This window comes from Cnephaeus nilssonii, assembly GCF_951640355.1.
Source record: "Cnephaeus nilssonii genome assembly, chromosome: 21".
NCBI lineage: Eukaryota > Metazoa > Chordata > Mammalia > Chiroptera > Vespertilionidae > Cnephaeus > Cnephaeus nilssonii.
In genome coordinates this window covers 37,953,664-37,975,871 of record NC_137092.1, presented here as the reverse complement: position 1 = coordinate 37,975,871, position 22,208 = coordinate 37,953,664, and the positions used below count along the sequence as shown (strand labels likewise).

The window sequence follows — 22,208 nt, the reverse complement described above, 5'->3', positions numbered from 1 at the left end:
GGGACTTTCGCCTAAAACATCTCTCCACAATTTAAAAAATGAAAAATTACTACCTTCTAGAGAAATCATTTTCTGCTGAGACCTGACAAGCAATCCTGGGCAAGGGGTTCATCTAATCCATTTCGTTATTCAGATCTTTCCAGTTGGAAGCAAGCTGGAAAAACTCACATTCTTTGTAGCTTTAAGTTCTTTCATTAGAACTGAATCATAGAACTTAGAGTTAGGGGGTAACTAAAAGCCCAGCATTGCTCACAAATAGTTCACCAAATTCTGCTTCAGTGCTTCCAACGATAGGAAATTTATTATCTTACAAGTTAGCACCCCCTCTTTTTTTTTTGAAGATACTAAGTTTACTTAAAAATATAAAACTAGGTTTTTTTGTTGTAAAAATGCTTAAGGGGGAAAAAGCCATCTGTAAAGTAGAGTATAAATGGGAAAGGTAGTTTTCTCCTTCTGTAATTTGCATTCTCTAGTCCAGAAAAAAACAATTCATATTTGTTTTTTAAATTTATTTATTTCTGTTTAGCAATTTTCTATGCACAATTATGCATATTTTAATATAATTTTATACAAATGAAATTATATGCAACACACCAATTCACAAGTAATCTTTTCACTTAAATATTATTTCTTGAATACTTTCCATAATAGTACTATAAATCCATCTCACACTTTATTTTCAATGGTGCATAATATTCTATTTATAGATCCATATAGATATACTGTCATTAATTCTATTTTTGGATGACCTTAATTCTTAGAAAATGTTACATTATATTGATTCAATAACTCTCTGCCTACAATTTTCCACCTCCCCACAGTAGCCTACCTTCTGTTTCCTTTCCAGCCAGAATGTATTTAAAATATTGGAAGATCATTATCATGTCTGCTAAATTTCATGTTCTTGAATCCATTACCACAGCAAGATGAGCATAAAGAAATAGAATATCAATGGACATGAGAATCAATACAAGCAAACCAATACTAAAAACCATAGAGGGAAAAGAATAAGATTTTGAAAAATATACCTGGCATTCCATTTTCATTTTGTTCTGCCAACAGCAACTCACTGCTTCTGACCTTGGCAATAGGAAGGAGCCTCTTTCCAGACAGTGATCTTTCAAAGGAATGGAAGGGGCCGAATCTATCCAGAGGAAGCCTGGGCAAACACTTTGTTGTGGAAGCCAAAACCCAGAAAGCAAGGAAAAGTCAGCTTGCTCTGGTATCAGAGAGAAGTTCAAGTAACTGCTGAAATCCTTGAGGCTGGGGCATTGGCTTCTTTGGCTGGGGAAGTGACACAGGAAAAATGCCATCTCTTAAACTCCAGATTTCAAGGAGCTTTGGATATTTATTTTCCCCAAGAGGAGAAAATCCCTTTGCCTCTAGACTCCTGGGAACACACCTTTGAAAATCCCTCGGGGTTCTAAGAGGTAGAATGCAAGGATCCTAGAGCAGGTCTCAAAGGTTTCATTAGGAAAGGGGGAAGCAGATGAGAGAGAGGTTGCCATGTGTTTACTCACTATTGGGGATTGTTGGGGCTTCAGAAACTCATACTGCTTTGATTTTTAATGAAGAAAACCTCTAGGAATACTTAGTAAGCTTATACAGAGAAAACCCCAAATTTCAGATTTTTTAGGATTCAAGAGAAACCCACTTCCTGAGACTTATTCAAATAAGATGAGGCGCCCTGGCTGGGTGGCTCAGTTGGTTGGAGCATCAGTAAAAAGTTCCCCGTTCCCTTCCTGCTCAGGGCACATACCTAGGTTGCAGGTTTGATCCCTGGTCGGGAGCATATGAGAGACATCTGACTGATGTTTCTCTCTCTCTCTCTCTCTCTCTCTCTCTCTCTCTCTCTCTCTCTCTCTCTCTCCGCCCCCTCTTTCTCTCAGAAATCAACAAAAATATATTTAAAAATAAATAAATAAATAGTCAGGTTTTTAAATCATAAATTGAGGTGATAACATAGTATCCAAGCACTTTTCCATGCCCCCCTGAGAAGGGCTCAGCTCTCCATCTTCACAGACACACTCGTTGAGCTCTTAATGTCCTAACCATGTCCTGTTTCCAAATGAAGGGCTTCATCTTAGCCCAACATCCAGAAGCTCCTTACAGGCAATTTTGCAACTTCATCCTCAAGATCCCGAGAGCTAGCTCTCCACTCTGCCTTGAGCCACGGAGTCTTCATCTCACACTATTTTGAAGTAGATAGCCCTCTGAAGCAGTGAATGTGCTTAGTGTACTGGAGATACCCCAGCCTCTAAACATGGGAAGAAATGGTTCCTGCCACAGCTAGCTCTACAAAATATGCTCAAATGGCCAAGACATGGAAACAGCCCAAGTGCCCATTAATGATGAATGGATAAAAAAGCTATGGTACATTGACACATAGAATACTATATGGAATACTATATAGCAGTGAAAAAGAAGGATTTCTTACCCTTTGAGGCAGCATGGAGGGACTTGGTGAGTATTATGCTAAGTGAAATAAGCCAGTTAGAGAAAGACAAGTATCACATGATCTCACTTGTATGTGGAATCTGATGAACAAAATAAACTGCTGAACAAAATAGGTCCAGAGACATGGAAGCATGGAACAGACTGACAGATGTCAGAGGGAAGGGGGAGGGATGGAAGGAAGAGATTAACCAAATAACCTATATGCATATATGCATAACCCATGAACAGAAGGCCTGGGGAGGAGTGGGATGGAAGGGGTCAATGGGGGGCAAAGGGGAACATCTGTAATACTTTCATTAATGACAATAAATAAAAACAAACAAAAACAAGACATAGGTAGGCCTTTCAATTCATTTGGGTGAATCATGCCATAATTTTCTGCATTATCAAACTGTAGGATCAGAGGGGAACACACTGCTTTCCATATGGGTGGTAATCTTATAACGCCCTGTACAACTGTAGGAGGTCTTATAGGGTTCTGTATGCAACAATTCAACAATCTATAATAATAGCATCACTGTGGGCAGAGGCTTTCAGGAATATGTTAAGGTAGTCGGCAGGACTCCCAAAGCCAGAATCTCAAATGGGGCTTTATCAGAAGTAGGGTTGTAAGAGTGTTTCCCTTGAACCTACCAAGAAAAGAAGCAGAAGTGTTTTCAGGGAACGCAGATAAAGGCAGCAGAAAACTTTCTGAAAGGTCCTCTTCACACTCACTCTCAGATGTGTGGGAAGGGGTTTGGGATTGAAATGGGGGGATGAGGACAAATATGTGATACCTTAATAAATAAAGAAATTTAAAAAAAGACACACACACTCACACACACACACACACTCACACGAGAGTGAGAGTTAGAAATATGGATGAGAGAGAAACATCAATCAGTACCTCCTGCACACCTCCTACTGGGGATGTGCCCACAACCAAGGTAAATGCCCTTGACCGGAATCGAACCTGGGACCTGTTAGTCCACAGGCCGATGCTCTATCCACTGAGCAAAACCGGTTAGGGCTAAATTTACTAATTTCTAAAACATATCTTCAGATCTCTCTACACTCTGAGTACAGAAGAGCATATGCATCACTCAGTACAAAGCATATATAATTGCAGAGAAATTAAGTTACTGGATGTAACAAGTTACTTACTCACATGTAAACATACAAGACTCACCAAGGAAATAGCTCTAATATGAGCTTCAACAAAATTGGTAACCTATCCAACATAATAAAGAGGGAATATGCTAATTGACCATCACACTCTCACGAGATGGTGGCAACCACAGCCACAAGATGTTGGTGCACAGTCGCCTCAGCCCGGCCTCATCCTGCTGGAGTCTTCCAGTCCCCTCAGCCCTACAGGGGAAGGCAGTTGGACGTGATCGGGCTGGCAAGGGAGAGCAGTTAGGGACAATAATGCCAGCAGAGGAGCATTTAGAGGGCTATCAGGCTGGTAGGCAGAGTGGTTAGAGGCAATCAGGCAGGCAGGCAGGCAGGCAAGTAGTTAGGATCCAGCAGTCCTGGATTGTGAGAAGGGATGTCCAACTGCAGTCAGACATCCCTAAGGGGTCACAGATTGGAGAAGGTGCAGGCTGGACTGAGGGAAACCCCCCTCCCCCACGCACGAATTTCATGCACCAGGCCTCTAGTAAGATTAATAAAAGGCTTAGGATAGTGATGATAAAAAAATTCAAGTCAGGGACACTCTTGATTCTTTAATGCAGTCTTACCACCAAATTTTGCAACTGTCCTATTGGTAGAGAATCTATTTTTTAAATTTTTTTTTCAAGTACGGTTGGCATACAATGTTATATTAGTTTTAGGACTCCAGCCTAGTAGTTAGACATTTATATACTTTGTGAAGTGATTCCCTCTAATAAGATTAATGCCTGCCTGACACTACACAGTTATTACAAGATTATTGACTATATTCTCTATGCTGTCCTTTACAACCCAGTGACTATTTTGTAATTGCCAATTTGTACTTTTATTTATTTATTTATTTTTATTTTTTAATTTAATAAATCTTTATTGTTCAGATTATTACAATTGTTTCTCTTTTTTCCCCGCATAGCTCCCCTCCACCAGGTTCCTACCCCACCCTCTGCCCTTAAACCCCCCGACTGTCCTCATCCATAGGTATACACTTTTTGTTCAGTCTCTTCCCGCACCCCCACTCCCCTTTTCCCCCAAGAATTGTCAGTCCACTCCCTTTCTATGCCCCTGATTCTATTATATTCACCAGTTAATACTGTTCATCAGATTTTTTATTCCCTTGGTTTTTAGATTCACTTGTTGATAGATATGTATTTGTTGTTCATAATTTTTATCTTTGTCTTTTTCTTCTTCTTCCTCTTCTTAAAGAATACCTTTCAGCATTTCATATAGTTCTGGTTTGGTGGTGATGAACTCCTTTAGCTTTTTCTTATCTGTGAAGCTCTTTATCTGACCTTCAATTCTGAATGATAGTTTTGCTGGGTAGAGTAATTTTGGTTGTAGTTTCTTGTTATTCATCACTTTGAATATTTCCTGCCATTCCCGTCTGGCCTGCATAGTTTCTGTTGAGAAATCAGCTGACAATCGTATGGGTGCTCCCTTGTAGGTAATTAACTGTTTTTCTCTTGCTGCTTTTAATATTCTCTCTTTGTCTTTTGCTCTTGGCATTTTAATTACGATGTATCTTGGTGTGGTCCTCTTTGGATTCCTTTTGTTTGGGGTCCTGTGCGCTTCCTGGACTTGTAAGTCTATTTTTTTCACCAGGTGGGGGAAGTTTTCGGTCACTATTTATTCAAATAGGTTTTCAGTATCTTGCTCTCTCTCTTCTTGGACCCCCATAATTCTGATGTTTGTATGCTTGAAGTTGTCCCAGAGGCTTCTTACACCATCTTCAACTTTTTGAATTCTTTTTTCTTTTTGCTTTTCTGGAGGAGTGTTTTTTGCTTCTTTGTATTCCAAATCTTTGACTTGATTCTTGCGATCCTCTAGTCTGCTTTTAGGTCTCTGTATAATATTTTTTATTTCAGTCAGTGTATGCTTAATTTCTAGTTGATCCTTTTTCATATCCTCGAGGGTCTCATTAAATTTATCAGTCTTTTTAAGGAAATTTTTGAAAAACCTTATAACTGTGGTTTTGAACTCTATACTCAGTCTTTTGCTTTCCTCCATTTCCTTCATTTGTGGCCTGCCTCTTTGTCTCTGCATTTTAGCTGCTTCCCTGAGTTGATGGAGTGGCTTTGTGTGCTAGGTGTCCTAGCAGGGCCCAGTAGCTCAGCCTCCCCAGTTACCTGAGGTAGACACTCCTGGTGCACCCCTTTGTGGGCTGTGTGTGCAGTCTTGTTGTAGTTAAGCCTTGATTGTTGTTGGTATCACAGGGGAGTTGACCTCCAGGCTAATTGGCTGTGAGGATCAGCAGTGTCTCTGCTGGGACAGCTTCTGTGCTCAGCTTGAATGGGGCGGAGTCTCAGGTTGGAGCAGACAGCCTTTGCTTTCCATCAGCCCCACCCTAAGAGGCCCCTGTGTCTCAGTGTCCCAAGGCAATGGCTGCATGCAGCTCTGAGAGAAGGTTGCTCTTGAGTGTTGCCCACTGCCAGACAGTCCAGTTTCTCCCCAAATGAGTCTGGTATCCAAAGTCTCACCCAGAGCTGGATTTCAGTGCAGTCAGGAGGTTTTGTTTCCCTCCCAAATAAGAAAGCTAGCCGCGAGTTTGCTGCCCGCACTCCCAGCGCGCTGCAAGTAAGCCAGCCGCGTATTCAGCCGCCCGCCCTTTCCACGCGCACGGGTCTCCGCACCTCCACAGCTCCTCTGAGTCTCAGTGTCCTTTTCTCTTTCCTTCTAGTTGTATAATTTCTATTCAGCCAGCTTTCTGGTGGTTCTGGACTATGTCCGCTCTGTCTTCCAGTTGCAGTTTTGAAATTGTTGTGTGAGGCAACAGTATAGGGGTTTACTTATGCCGCCATCTTTGTTTCTCCCCAATTTGTACTTTTAATTCCTTCACCTTTTCACCCCCTGCTCCAAACCCTCCTTCCATCTGGAAACCATTAGTTTGTGCTCTGTATTAATGAGTTTCTCTTACATTTGTTTGTTTGTTTGTTCATTTATTTATTTACTTATTTAGATTCCACATATAAGTGAAATCATATGGTATTTGTATTTCTCTCTCTGACTTATTTCACTTAGTATATTACCCTCTAGATCCATCCATTTGGGCTAAGTATTATTCCATTTCATATATGTACCACTTCTTTATCCATTCATCTATTAATGGGCACTAGAGTTGCTTATATATTTTGGCTATTGTAAATAATGCTTCAATGAACATAGGGATGAATATGTTTTTTCAAATCAGTGTTTTGGATTTGTTCAGATAAACACCCAGAAGTATAATTGCTGGGTTATAAGGTAGTTTGATTTTTAAATTTCAAGGAACAGCCAAACTGTTTTCTATAGAGACTGTACCATTCGCAAATCCATCAACAGTGCATGAGGGTTCCTTTTCTCCACATCTTCACCAATACTTATTGTTTGTTGATTTATTGATAATAACTATTCTGATAGGTGTGCAGTGATTTCTCATTGTGGTTTTAATGTACATTTCTCTGATGATTATTGATATTGAGCAACTTTTCACGTTTATTGACCATCTGCATGTCTTCTTTGAGGAATGTCTATTCAGTTCCTCTACCCATTTTTAAATTGGATTGTTTATTAATTCATTAATTTATTGCTGTTATATTGTATGAGTTCTTTTTACATATTGAATATTAATTCCATCACTGGCAAATATTTGTATCACTGACACATATTTTCTTCCATTCAGAAGGTTCATTTTCATTTTGTTGATTGTTTCCTTTGTTGTGCAAAATCTTTTTAGTTTGATAGTAGTCTAATGTGTTTATTTTATTTTTGTTTCCCTTGCCTGAGGAAACATATCCAAAAAAATATTACTGACAACTATGTCAGAAAGTTTACTCTTTTCTTCTAAGGGTTTTATGGTTTGGGGTCATACATTTAACTCGATTTTAAGTTTATTCTTATAATGGTGTAAGAAAGCGGCCTAGCAGAATATAACATTAATCAATATTCAGAAATTAGTTGAATTTTTTTTATTAATCCTCACCTAAGGATATCTTTCTACTGATTTCTAGAAAGAATGGCAGGGAGGGGGAGAAACAGAGAAAGAGAAATATCAATGCGAGAGAGACAATTGGGTGTCTCCTGAACACGCCCCAACCAGGGCCAGGGATCGAGCCTTCAACTGAGGTATGTGCCCTTAACTGGAATCGAACCTGGGACCCTTCAGTCTGTGCGCTGACACTCAATCAACTGAGTCAAACCAGCAAAGGCTGGTTACATTTTTATACACCAATAACAATTGGAAAGAAAAACGAATAAAAACAATCACTTTTCCAACTGCACCAAAAAATACCTAGGAATACATCAAGACAAGAAAGTAAAAGACCTGTATTCAGAATATTATAAGACATTGAAGGAAGAAATTAAAGATACAAATAAATGGAAGTATATACCATTCCCACAGATAAAAAGAATTAACATGGATAAAATATCCTTATTACCCAAAGCAATCTATAGATTCAATGCAATCTCTATCAAAATACCTATGGAATTTTTCACAGAACTAGAACAAATAATCTTAAAATTTACATGGAACCACAAAAGACCCTGAATAGCACAGCAATATTGAGAAAGAAGAACAAAATTGGAGGTATGATGTTACCTGATCTCAAATTCACTACAAGGCCATAGTAATCAAAACATCATGGTACTGGCATAAAAACGAACACATTGATGAATGGAACAGAATAGAGAGCCCAGAAGAAAAAACACCACACACCTATATGGTCAATTAATCTCTGACAAAGGATGCAAGAATATACAATTAGATAAACACAGTCTTTTCAACAAATGGTGATGGGAAAACTGGACAAATATATACAAAAATTAAAATAAGATAATTTTTCTTCAGATTGCAAAAATACCCTGACTATGATAGGTTAATGTCAAACTACCTAAGATCCTAGGCAAGAGGTTTTCTGCTGATAGCACGGTGAAGGGCATTCTTGACCTCCTTGTTTCTCAGAGTATAGACCACAGGGTTCAGGAGAGGAGTAAAGATGGTGTAGGCCACTGAGATCAGCTGATCCTGATCTTTGGTGTTCTCCGACTTAGGCTTGAGGTAGGCAATGGAGGCACAGCCATAGTGGACAATGACCACAATGAGGTGGGAGGCACAAGTTGCAAAAGCCTTCTTTTGGCCCTCACTTGAGGCAATCTTGAGGATGGTGGAGATGATAAGGATGTAGGAGATGAAGACCAAACCCATGGGCACCACAATGACAAGTGCGCTGACGATAAAATTAATTATGTCATGTAGATTGGTGTCAGCACAGGAGAGTTTCATAACTGGGCGGATGTCACAGAAATAATGGGCCACCTCTTTACCACAAAAGGGCTGACTGAACACAGAGGAAATCTGAATTATGGCCGCAAGCAGGCCAATGCTGCAGGCCCCCCAAACCAGCTGGGCACACACCTTCCTGTTCATGATGACTGTGTACCTCAAAGGTTTGCAGATGGCAACATAGCGGTCATACCCCATTGCTGTGAGTAGAAAGCAGTTGTTGACGGCCAAAGTGATAAAAAAGAACATCTGGGTGGCACAGCCAACCAAGGAGATGGACTGGCTTTGTACTACGAGGCCGGAAAGCATCTGTGGTACAATGACCAATGTGTACATCGTTTCTGAGGTTGAAAGCATACTAAGAAAGAAGTACATGGGGGTGTGAAGGTGATGATCAATGCTGATTATTGTCACAATGATGACATTGCCAGCCAGGGTTAAAACGTACAAGGTGAGAAATATTGCAAATAGAGTAAGTTTGTGTTCATGAAAGCTGGAAAAACCCTGGAAAAAAAATTCACTCACCACTGTGTAGTTCTCTCTCCTCATCGATAAATTCCACCTCTGAAAGCTGCAGTCTTAGGCCACCCAGTCAGAATACATCGGTGCCCGATGCTTTGAGCAGGAGAACTCTAGAAGTAGATAATAAGAACCTGTTTCTGGATGGATGCCGGGTAAATGGAGACCACTGCTCACTAATAGGTAAAGACAGAAAAACATAACCAGGAAGTAAGTCCATGGATGCAGATGTATGTACAACAGTAGAGAAGAATACACAGAGTTGTGATAAGGTAGAAGGAAGGATAACTGGGCAAGTTTAGAACAGATTTTCAGATGAGTGAGAACACAGGTGTTAGGGAAAAACTGAGGCTAAAGAAATAGAAAATGCATAGTTAAGGTTTAAAAGCATTTTCTCCTGGATTACAGTTGCATGGTTTTGTTTACCTAAAACAATTTGCCAATCTATTCTACTTTGTTTAAAGCACAATTTTGATCTTAAACATCTTCCCTTCTAAACTGCCAAGCAACAGATAAGTGTTTGCTTTCTCCCTGTTCCACTTGTCTGCATCTTTCATGAATATTTTCACAAATCATTCAATAGCCTCAAACCTGATTGCCCTCCCCATTTTGAAAAAAAGTTTTTATTGGGGCAACATTGGTGAATAAAATTATATAGGTTTCAGGTGTACAATTCTACAGAATATCATCTGTATATTGTGTTGTGTATTTACCACCCAAGTCAAGTCTCCATTCACATTCAGTTAATCTCCCCTTACCCTCTTTACCTCCTTCCAACCCCCTTTCACTCTGGTGATTTACCATACTGTTGTCTGTGTCTATGAGGGTGTGTGTGTGTGTGTGTGTGTGTGTGTGTGTGTGTGTGTGTTTTCTTAATCTCTTGCATTGCTTTTTAATGAAACATGTTTTTCTCTTCAGTCAATACTTTACTCCAATCTCCTCTTGCACAGAAAGACTTCTCAAACCTGTCAATCCAAGCCCTTTCCAATTGCTAGTGTTGTTCTGTAACTAATTCTTATAAAATGTGTGTTATTTCTCTGTGTTTTGTAGCTTGTGCTTGCATATGAGTTTTTATAGGTCATCTGACTCACTACTCTACTCTGAACTCTCTTTTCTAATTTTTTCAGCATTATACACTGGGTATCTGGGGAAACCAGTTTGCACATATCTCCTATTTCTATTTGAGGAGTAACTGGGGATCTCAACGTTCTCATTTAAAAAAATTAATAATGATAACAATAACAAAAATAATAGTCCCTTATTACAGTTTTTAGTTTATAAAGCATTTATACATATATTATTTAACAGCATAACAATCCCACGTGTTAGGTAATTATTATCTTCATCTTGCAGATGGAAAATCTAAGACACCTAGGATTAGGTGACTTGTCCAAAATTTTAAAAATCATAGATTCAATCTTTTAATTCTAAGGCCAGTGTGAACAGATAAAAAAATTAATAACAGGTATTAATACATTTGGCATACTCTTGGAATGAGATTACATTGAGGAATAAATTGGAAAAATTGAAAATCATTAGGAAAACTGGAAAAATTATAGGATTATCTAGATAAGTAGGTAAAATATTAGTGAATTAATTATAACACATGCCCATTCTCCTTGGCTTAATATTTTCACTTCCAATTATTTACTTTAAAGAAATAATCAGAGATATGTATCAGGGTGCATATGTAAGAGGGTTTTATAATATCATCTATAATAATACAAGCATAATATGCTAATTAGACCCGATAGCCGAATGACCGGACGTCCTTCCACACGGCCTTCTGGACGAAGTCAGGGCTGTGAGAGCCGAGGCAAGCCTCCACAACTGGGAGGGCCAAGGCAAGCCGCCCCAGCTTCAATGGCCAAGCCCCTTGCACGAATTTCGTGCATCGTGCCTCTAGTTTGTAATAATGAAGACCAAAAACAATGTAAATGAAAAAAAGGAATGATTAAATAAATTATATCATATTCATTTAATGGGAACTATGCACCATACATACACAGTTACATAGATACATAGGTAGATACAAAGATACTAGATAGACCATAATTTTGTAAAAATAATACAAAGAAAAGAAAAAGAAGGAAGAAAGAAATGAAGGTAATGCATTCAATGGAACACCTGCCATTAAAAAAGGGCTGGAAAAAAATTTACCAAAATGCTAAAAATAATTTTTTCTAGGTAGTAAATGGAGAATCTTAAGTTATCTTTTTCTATGTATAATGCACATTTTCTTCTTAATTATTATCTTCTAAACACAGTCAAATTCTATAATTCTGCTACAAAAAGGAACTCTATTATGAGATTGCAGGAAGGACTGAGGAGAACAGGTGAAAGTAGGGGGTTAATTTACGGCCAAGACAGGAAAGCTGACAGAACGGGCATTTTATAGCCATTGGAGCACCTCAGCACCACATCTGGAGGAAATGAACTCCAATTTGTAAAGGAAGATGGTGGTTGGCAGAGAGAAAGCCTTTCTGAGAAGTGCTGGAAGTACAGGGCGGTGAGTGAGGCGCTGGTCTTGGGTGCAAAAGTTAAGGGAGCCCCAAAAAATTCAATAATGGAGATGAATACAAGTTTAATGCAATAGTTTTTAAACCTTAGTACAGAAATCCATGATGAAAAAAATACTAAAATTTTAAATAACCACAGGGTCAAACCGGGTATTAGTACAGTGAGATGTAAATAGTTGGGTGAGGTCAGATTTTGAAATTTTCTTATTGTGGATTTTTAAGTACAAAAAACTATAAAATATTTCAAAATTTAGAGAAAGATGTACAGTACAATATGCATGTGTTAATTTTCCTCAGGATGTGGGAACAAGCTTGTCCTTAAGCATTCCTGTTTTACTGTGGTTCCTAATTTAGTATGGAACAAAACTCAGATCTATGGAAGAGGAAAATCAATCCTACCTACACTAAACGGAACAGAAAAACTCAGCCAGGCTATCAAAGAGAAAAGACAGAACTGTGCTTGTGCATTGCTGCAATCACGTTCCCTCTCTCATCACCCCCAGGAAAACAATGACTCCTCCAATGGCGAAGACCTGATGGGTGATAGCACCAGGACTGCAATATAGTCATGATCCCTGAGACCACATAGCAGCCTCCGCCTGGGAAACCATGGCACTGAGAAACGCAGCATTTGACACCATTTTCTGTTTCTTTATATTCTGGGTCTTTAGCCTAAAACATCTCTCCACAGTTTAAAAAATGAGAAATTACTACCTTCTAGAGAAATCATTTTCTGCTGAGACCTGACAAGCAATCCTGGGCAAGGGGTTCATCTAATCCATTTCGTTATTCAGATCTTTCCAGTTGGAAGCAAGCTGGAAAAACTCACATTCTTTGTAGCTTTAAGTTCCTTCATTAGAGCTGAATCATAGAACTTAGAGTTAGGAGGTAACTTTAAAAGCCCAACACTGCTCATAAATAGTTCACCAAATTCTGCTTCAGTGCTTCCAACGATTAGAAATTTATTATCTTATTAGTTAGCAACCTCTCTTTTTATTTAAGATAGTAAGTTTACTTAAAAATATAAAACTAGGTTTTTTTGTTATAAAAATGCTTAAGGGGGAAAAAGCCATCTGTAAAGTAGAGTATAAATGGGAAAGGTAGTTTTCTCCTTCTGTAATTTGCATTCTCTAATCCAGAAGGAAACATAATTCATGTTTGTTTTTTAAATTTATTTATTTCTTTCTAGCAATTTTCTATGCACAATTATGCATATTTCCATATAATTTTATACAAATGAAATTATATGGAACACACCAATTAACAAGTAGTTTTTTCACTTAAATATTATTTCTTGAATACTTTCCATAATAGTACTATAAATCTACCTCACACTTTATTTTCAATGGTGCATAATATTCCATTTATATTCATATAGAGATACTGTCATTAATTATATTTTTGAGTGACCTTAATTCTTAGAAAATGTTACATTATATTGATTCAATATCTGCCTGCCTGCAACTTTCCACCTCCCCACAGTAGCCTACCTTCTGTTTCCTTTCCAGCCAGATAGTATTTAAAATATTTGAAGATCATTATCATGTCTGCTAAATTTCATGTCCTTGAATCCATTACCACAGCAAGATGAGCATAAAGAAATAGAATATCAATGGATATGAAAATCAATACAAGCAAACAAATACCTAAAACCATAGAGGGAAAAGAATGAGATTTTGAAAAATATACATGGCATTCCATTTTCATTTCGTTCTGCCAACAGCAACTCACTGCTTCTGACCTTGGCAATAGGAAGGAGCCTCTTTCCAGACAGTGATCTTTCAAAGGAATGGAAGGGGCCGAATCTATCCAGAGGAAGCCTGGGAAAACACTTTGTTGTGGAAGCCAAAACCCAGAAAGCAAGGGAAAGTCAGCTTTCTCTGGTATCAGAGAGAACTTCAAATTATTGCTGAGCTCCTTGAGGCTGGGGCATTGGCTTCTCTGCCTGGGGAAGTGGCACAGGAAAAATGCCATCTCTTAAACTCCAGATTTCAAGGAGCTCTGGATATTTGTTTTCCCCAAGAGGAGAAAATCCCTGTGCCTCTAGCCTCCTGGGAACATGCCTTTGAAAATCCCTCGGGGTACTAAGAGGTAGAATGCAAGGATCCTAGAGCAGGTCTCAAAGGTTTCATTAGGAAAGGGGGAAGCAGATGAGAGAGGCTCCATGTGTTTACTAGTACTCACTATTGGGGATTCAGAAACGAACACTGCTTTGAGTTTTAATCAAGAAAACCTCTATGAATACTTAGTAAGCTTACACAGAGAAAATCCCCAATTTTAGTTTTTTAGGATTAGAGAGAAACCAACTTCCTGAGACTTATTCAAATAAGATGAGGCACCCTGGCTGGGAGGCTCAGTTGGTTGGAGCATCAGTGAAAAGTTGCCTGCTCCCTTCCTGGTCAGGGCACATACCTAGGTTGTAGGTTTGATCCCTGGTAGGGAGCATATGAGAGACTGCTGATGGATGTTTATATTTCTCTCTCTCTCTCTCTCTCTCTCTCTCTCTCTCTCTCTCTCTCTCTCTCTCTCTCTTTATCCTTCCCTCTCTAAAATCAATAAACATATCCTCAAGTGAGGATTAAAAAAAAAGATGGAGGCAAGCAGAGGTTATAGGGGATAGAGCTTCTCTTCCTACAGCCAGTATTCTTAAGTCTCATAGGATATACACGTCAGCCCAACTCTCTCATTTAGGGACAGCAACCTCCCATTCTTGGCAAAAGCAGACCCATTCCTCATGCTCCCTTCAGTTCATTCACTAATTTTTCTGGAGAGAAAATGAAACAGCAATAGATCGCTACTCCATCAAGTTCAGTTTCTGGCTCAGCACAACTGCATCAAGATGATCTCTGTACCCACAGGAGATGTTTGAGGAGCCATGTTAGCCATAGCCTGTAAAAGGAGATTGCTATAATTATCTCCAAACTAGACTAAGAATGTTCTGCCTAAAATAATCCTATTTTCTAATGAAAAAAAAAAAAATAAGCCGATGAACAAAATAGATCCAGAGACATGGAAGAATGGAACAGACTGTTGAATATCAGAGGGAAGGCAGGGAAGGATGAGTGGGAAGAGATCAACCAAAGAACTTGTATGCATATACGCATAACCCATGGACACAGACAGTAGGGTGGTGAAGGCCTGGGGTGGGAGATGGGGGCGGGCTAGAAGAGGTCAATGGGGAAAAAAGAGGGACATATGTAATACTTTCAACAATAAAGATATAGTAAATAAATAAAATAATACTATTTTCCCTTTAATTAAAAAAGTAATTTATGTTCACTTTAGAAAACACAGAAAAGGAAAAAATAAGATAAAGTAAATCATTTATGATCTCCAATTTAGAAATATCAACACAATTAACATTTTGATAAATTGTCTCAAATCTTTTCTCCACGCAGTCATATGTGTGTATCTGTTTACAGACACATACACTTAGATTTATGCCAAAAATAAGATGATTATTTTTGTATTCTTTTGTCCTTCTTAACAAAATGAAGTTTAGCAAGCTTCTTATACCCATATTTTTTTCTCCTAACAATGTATGGTGAACCTTTTTTATATCAATAAACAATTTCCTCCCTTGTCATTTTAAAATAGCTGCCTTGCCTTTAATCATAGGATTGCTCTATATTACAGTGCGGTTTAAGGACCCAAACCAGCACCATCCATTGCATGTGGTTGTTTGTTAAGTCTTTAAAGTCTCTTTTAGTCTGGAAAAAGGTTTCCCAATAGGGGCACTACTGACATTTGGGGGCACTACTGACATTTTGTTGTTATTTTTTATTTTTATTTTAAAAATTTGTCTTTATTGTTGGAACTATTACAGAGGTCTCCTTCTTTCCCCCATTAACCCCCTCCTCTCCACTCCTGCCCCTCCTCAGGACCTCACCATCAGCTATGCATTTATGCATTGAATAGGTTTTTTGGTTAATCTGTCCCCCCAATACTTCCATCTGAAAGTCGTGTCTGTTCCATGCTTCCATGTCTCTGGATCTCTTTTGTTTGTCAGTTTGTTTTGTGCACTAGATCCCACATACAAGTGCGATCATATGGTATTTGTGTTTCTCTGACTGGCTTATTTTGCTTAGCATAACACTCTTCAGGTCCCTCTATGCTGTCCCACAGGGTAAGAGATCCTTCTTTTTTCAGCTGCATAGTATTCCATGGTAGAAATGTACCACAGTTTTTTTGTCCCCTCATCTATGGATAGGCACTTGGCTGTTTCCAGATCTTAGCTTTTGTAGATAATGCTGCTCTGAACACAGGGTGCATACATTCTTTCTGACTGGTGTTTCATGATTCTTAGAAAATGTCCCTAGAAATGGGCTCACTGGGTCAAATGGCAGTTCCATTTTTAATTTTGGGGGGAACCTCCACACTGTTTTCCAAGGTGGCTGTCCCAGTCTGCACTCGCAGTGGCGCACTGGGGACCCTTTCTCCACATCCTCACCAGCACTTAAACTCCTTGTTGTGAGCGTGGAGGCAGGGAGGAGGTGAGCAGGGGAGGTTGTCCTGTGTGTTGTAAGATGTTTGGTGTTTAGTCGCATCTCTGGCTTCTGTTCACTGGATGTCAGAAGCATCTTCTCCCCTGCCCCCACTAAATTGGGGAAAACCAAAACTGTATTTAAATTTTGTCAAATAGCCCCTGGGGATAAGGTCATCCTTCATTGCTTTGAGCATGGTTTGGCCACTACCACTCTCCCCCACCTTTTTTTACATTTCTTAGACATGTTTAAAACTAGGTCAAAGTCTCACCTTCTGCATATCTGTTTACTCATTGCATCATTTAATTTGTTCTTCATATCCTGTATTTCCTGTAGACTGGAAGTTAGTTCTAAAAGCTTAATTAGATGCAAGCTTGATTTATTAAATTATGTTAACTATATTAAACTATATATTCTATAAACTATATTATATACTATATTACTATAAAAATTTTGCATGACATCAAACAGGGTTATCAGATTTAACAAATAAAAATACAGAATACTCAGTTAAATTTGAATTTTAAATAATCAAGAAATAATTTTTCAGGATAAGTATATCCCAACTATTGCAAGGTACATATTTATACTAAAAATTATTAATTATTTATCTGAAATTCATTTTTAACTAGCCATTTTGTATTTTATCTGGCAACACTAATCAAGAGGCAGATATGGTTTGATTATTTCACTCTAAGCAATGCTAAATTGATCAGTGTTTCATGTTACAAGAGCTTGATGGTCTATTCAAAATTATCCCATCAATCTTTTATTATTTCATTTTTTGATGACTTCTGTCTGAATTATTTTTTAGTAAGGGTTGCAAACAGTGTTTTGCTAATCATGCCATTTCTTCTACATTTATTCCATGGATATTTATTTATTTATTTATTTATTTATTTAAAGAAGAAGGTGTGTGTGTTTTTTTGTCAATTAGGGTAAGAGTGCAAATCTCGAAGCTCATCTCCGAAGGAAGGCGGGGAGGATGGGTGGGTGGGAGGTAATCAACCAAAGACCTTGTATGCATATATGCATAACCCATGGACACAGACAATAAGGTGGTGAAGGTCTGGGAAGGGCAGGAGGGGGGTCAATGGGGAAAAAGGAGGACATACGTAGTACTTTCAACAATAAAGATTAAAAAATAAAATAAAGTGTTTACAAAGAGACTATGACAAGTAGGTCAAAGAAGACTCTCTTAAGCCATGTGACTACAGTGAAGGATACTTATAAACCAGAATTAGCAGTACAAGGAGTTTTATCTTCCTTTTAATTTGTTGACTTTATTATATTGTATTTCCAGATAATTAAATTTATAGTTAATGTCCTGTGGTTAGAATAGTACAAAAAAGATTAGAAGACCATATCTTTCCTATATTTTATATGTCTCAATAGGGCAGGCAGGCCATTAGTCATAAAAGAAAATATCCTATGATACTAATTACCACAGGAATTAATTGAAGAGTATGGTTTTGGGTGATCATTTTCCTAAGTACAAATACAAAGACAAGATCAATCGTTTTCATAAATAATGAACAATCAGAGAAAAGAGTTGTCTAACATGTCTCTAGTTCTTCAAGAGATCATTTTTTTAAAAAAAAAAAAGAAAGAAAATTGTCTCTAAGGAAGGGGAGAATGATTTATTAGGTGTGACATCATGATAGAAATAGTCAATGAGCTAATTGCTTATCTGTATCTCTTAATTATTTATTAAAGATCTAAGTATGCCCTGCACTGTGCTAAGCACCAGGTAAAGAGCAATGACTCAAACATATACAGTGTGTGATGAGGAGCAAGACAAGAAAAGATGCAACGTTCATGTATTGCGATACATGCTTTGATAGGGTAAGAATGAAACAGTAAGTAACATTTGGACATGCATTTTAATATACTAAATTATTTATATCCATCAGGAAGCAAAAACCACACGGAAAAGACTGGTCTGGTGTATTTATCATTAAAAATGAATGAATTAGCATTTTGAGTTATCTTATGAGTTTGAGTAATGCCTCAGAGATTGGTCACTTTCGTGAGTTTACTTTCGAGATGAAGGGCCTCCGTGGCTGATACAGACCCTGGAAGACAGGGACGACACCAACATTTTTCTAATTACCAAACTCATCCTTCTCCTCCTACTTGGTAACTCTGATGCATTCAGCGTTGTTCATCACTCTCTGCCTAGAAACTCTCTTGAGTCGTGATTCCGTAGTACTACTGCTCACTCCTGCTATTTCTACTAGAGAGAAGCTTACCAGGGGTGGTCATTTAGCATAGAGCACCTGCCCACCTGTTCTGCAGAGAGGATGGTGAATATCATTTAATCTGATGATTTAGGGAACTTGAGGTTGTTGAGAGATTCTACTGCAGTTATCATCTTAGTAGGGATTATTTAGTATTATCCTAAATACTTCACTCTTTATCACATCACTCTGATTTAATTCCCTGCCTGATGTGTTTTTGTTTACTTATTTGTTCATACCTTTACTGTATTTCTTCTCGCATTGGATTACATAGTCCTTAAGAGCACTCGGTTCTCATCCCTTTCTCAGTTTTAAATTTTCAGCCAAAACAAACAAACAAACAAACAAACAAACAAAAGGAAGCTTTTCATGAATATCTGTACAGGCATAACTCAGAGATATTTTAGGTGTGGTTCCGGACCACGGCAATAAAACAAATATTGCAATCAAGTAACACAATAGTTTTGGTTTCCCAGTACATGTAAAAGTTATGTTTAAATTATACTGTAGTCTCATAGTGTGTAACAGTATGTATAAAAAACAATGTGCATGCTTTAATTAAAAAATAATTTATTGCTAAAAAATGCTGTCATCTGAGCTCTTTGGGAAAAGGGCACCAATAGACTTGCTTGTTGCACCACCCCAATCAAGTCTCCTCCCATCACCATTTATCTCCCCTTTACCTTTTCCTACCCCCCGCCCCACCTGCCTTTCCCTCTGGTAATCACCATACTGTTGTCTGTCTACGAGGTTTTTGTGGTGGGCCTCATGTTGGTTCAGCCACTTTTCTCTATTTTAACGCACGTTCTTAGGTACAACAAGACTTAATTTGATAGTCACCGGATGCAGTTGTAAATTGTAAACAAAAAATGCTAATGTAGGCACTGAAACCAAGTAGCAATTTCTGGTTATGAAATGGTCATCCGAATGAGTCATAATATATTTACATTAATTTTTTAAGATTATCTCCAATAAAAATGTACATATTTTTTCATTATGAGAAACACTGGCCTATAGGAATGGCTACCAAAATGTCCTGAGTTTTTCTGACACTGCACTATTTCCAATGTTCAGTCCAGTGTTTAGAACACACGTTTTAATTTTGAGCAGACACTTACTATTCTGTTGTTTTCTTGAACCTCTTATAATAATCTGGTCCGTTTTGAAGGAAAGGTCCATTGGGAACTTCCTCTATTTAGGCCTCTGTTTCCCTTTCTCCTGGCCCTTTCTCCTTCTTTAAAATGTAGGCCAGTGGTTTTCAATCCAGCCAGGCTCCCTTTCATGACCTACGTTTGGAACATTTTCTTTGTGACCCTGAGAAGAAACCCATAGGTTATGAACTTGCCGACCAGAGATGGAGTTATGGTGTAACTAATGAAAGTTAAGCTTCAGGACACCTCCAAAATCCTGGAAAAGGTCATATGTTTCTGTAAAACTTACGAAACATATTTAACCACATTTGAACAAGACTACTTTCTTCTCCCCCCCAGGCTTCCCTCTGTCACTCTTTGGTTCCTATCAGGAGCATGATATTCATTGCAGGAAACTTTTGGGACCCAGCTAAGGTGAACTTAAGCTGAGGATGTTTACTTCTGGTTTAGCGTAACAGAGGTATGTGGTTCATAATCACGTCCAGGTTTGGTAAGGTACTGCGAGCCATTCTGGGGCGGAAATGGCTTCCAGAAAAATCCTCCCAAAGAGCCCACTTTCCTGGCTTCGGGGCACAAGGTGAAGGGCCTAGGGCCATGTGCAGCATGAACCCCTGCTCCGGTACTTGACAGTGGACATTTGTAGGTGGTAAAGGAAAACCAAGGTTGAAATATCTGGAGTCAGAAGGCAATTTTGTCATTTTTTTTTTCCAAGCATAGGATGTGTGTAAGCAGAAAATTTGATTCCTTTGTGTCTAGTGAAAATGGAAGTTCTCTCTTACCAGGAATACACTCAATACAGAATATAAAATTATAAACACATCATGATGTTTTTGTCTCTTTTGATTGGAATAAGACAATGTAAAATTTATCAGAATTCTTGTGTTTGTAAGGCACAAACCTCTAGTAGTATTACACAAGGCAAGAATATCTCATAAGAATTGCATTTTTAATGCACTTCAACTATCAATAGTAGAAAATAAATGCTGATCAGTGATGCTAGAGGAAAGAATGAATTATATTTCTAGTTTCTCTATAAAAATATTATTATAATAGCTGATGAGAGGATGTAGCAAAGATACGGAGGAAAAGGAAAGTATTATAGTAGGGTGTCAAGCAGCACATTGTCATTTTCCTGGGTTTTGTAATGTTCATGTTATTTTTCAGCTTTTGTATTTTGTAATTTGTTGTGATTCATTTTTTGTTCTACATAGTCATTTAACATCGAATATTATATTCATAATTTTCTATTCATTTTTTTAAGGAAGGCCCCTAAAATTGTGGAAGTTTCAGGAGCCTGAAACTGAATCCACCTCACCTACCAATACACATTTTTATTTTTTAAATCAATATAATTTCCAATTTTAATATAAAGAAGGATAAAATAACTTTATAATGAACAAATATATTCATGATGAATATGGTGATAACAAGGACAGCCTGATATGAGGGTAAGGTGTCGGTGATACAAATCTAAACAGCGTAGCTGTTGGTGATCAGATTTTCTGAAATAGTGAACAATTTAATGATGCTGTTCCAGGAAAAGCAAAGAAAAGACTCCCCTCAATATACATGATGATTTCTTTGTTGTAAAATCTAGTATATGCAAAAAAATAAAAAACAACAAAAAAACTTTGCATTTGTTGGTCAAACCGGTTTAAGGCTCAAAGGCTCAAATAATTCTAAAAGAACTGACTGATAATTTTTTAATATGCAAGGCCATCCTGGGTATTACAGGACATTTGGCTACCAGTAAATGCTGAAAATGTATCTGCAGACCCATCACTGAGACAAGCAACAAGCAATACTCATTGCCGCCCCATCACACACACACACACTCACACACACACACACACACACACACACACACACACACACACGCGCGCACACACACACTCACACTCACATTTCCTCAAGTTCCTCTATGACCTGAGAGGTTCAGACAACTCCCTGGCAGTCCTCACTTCCCAGCCCCCACTCTTACCCACCCTCACCCCCAGAAACACACTGGTCACAGTGCTCTTCAGCCAGGTCCTAAAGGATTAGGGCTTCAAAATTTATCTATTAAAATGCAAATGTTCTTGGCTGGGCTAAGACCTCTTGTTCTTATCAGCTAACAACCTAAAGGAATCCCTTTAAGAGGAGGCTGTTTCCATTTTTTAACTGTGTAATTCTGTAAGGAAGCATAAAATAAACCTGGCCTACACTACGTTTGGCTTGACTCTGCAAGACTGGGGTTTCTCTGTCCACAACCACACCCAGGAATGATCTGAGAACCCCCCTAGAACAAAGTCTCCTAATGTAGGGAGCCCTGTGTGTGGGAGGCAGGCCCTGCCCCACTGATGCAATTGCTTCTGTGTGGCCTGGTTGCATCCTTTGGAGGATGTATGGACCCACTGGTAGATTTTCCAGCTTTTGGGGTTTTTTCC

At 38.3% G+C, this 22,208-nt stretch overlaps 1 protein-coding gene across 1 annotated transcript; it reads right to left on the bottom strand.

Moving 5' to 3' along the window:
* Positions 1-8,485: 8,485 nt before the first annotated feature.
* LOC307093637 (olfactory receptor 10J1-like) lies at positions 8,486-9,418 on the bottom strand (the record flags this gene model as incomplete). Its single annotated transcript, XM_079761886.1, has 1 exon — positions 8,486-9,418. The coding sequence occupies one exon, from the start codon at positions 9,416-9,418 to the stop codon at positions 8,486-8,488; it is 933 nt and encodes a 310-aa protein (XP_079618012.1).
* Positions 9,419-22,208: the final 12,790 nt, after the last annotated feature.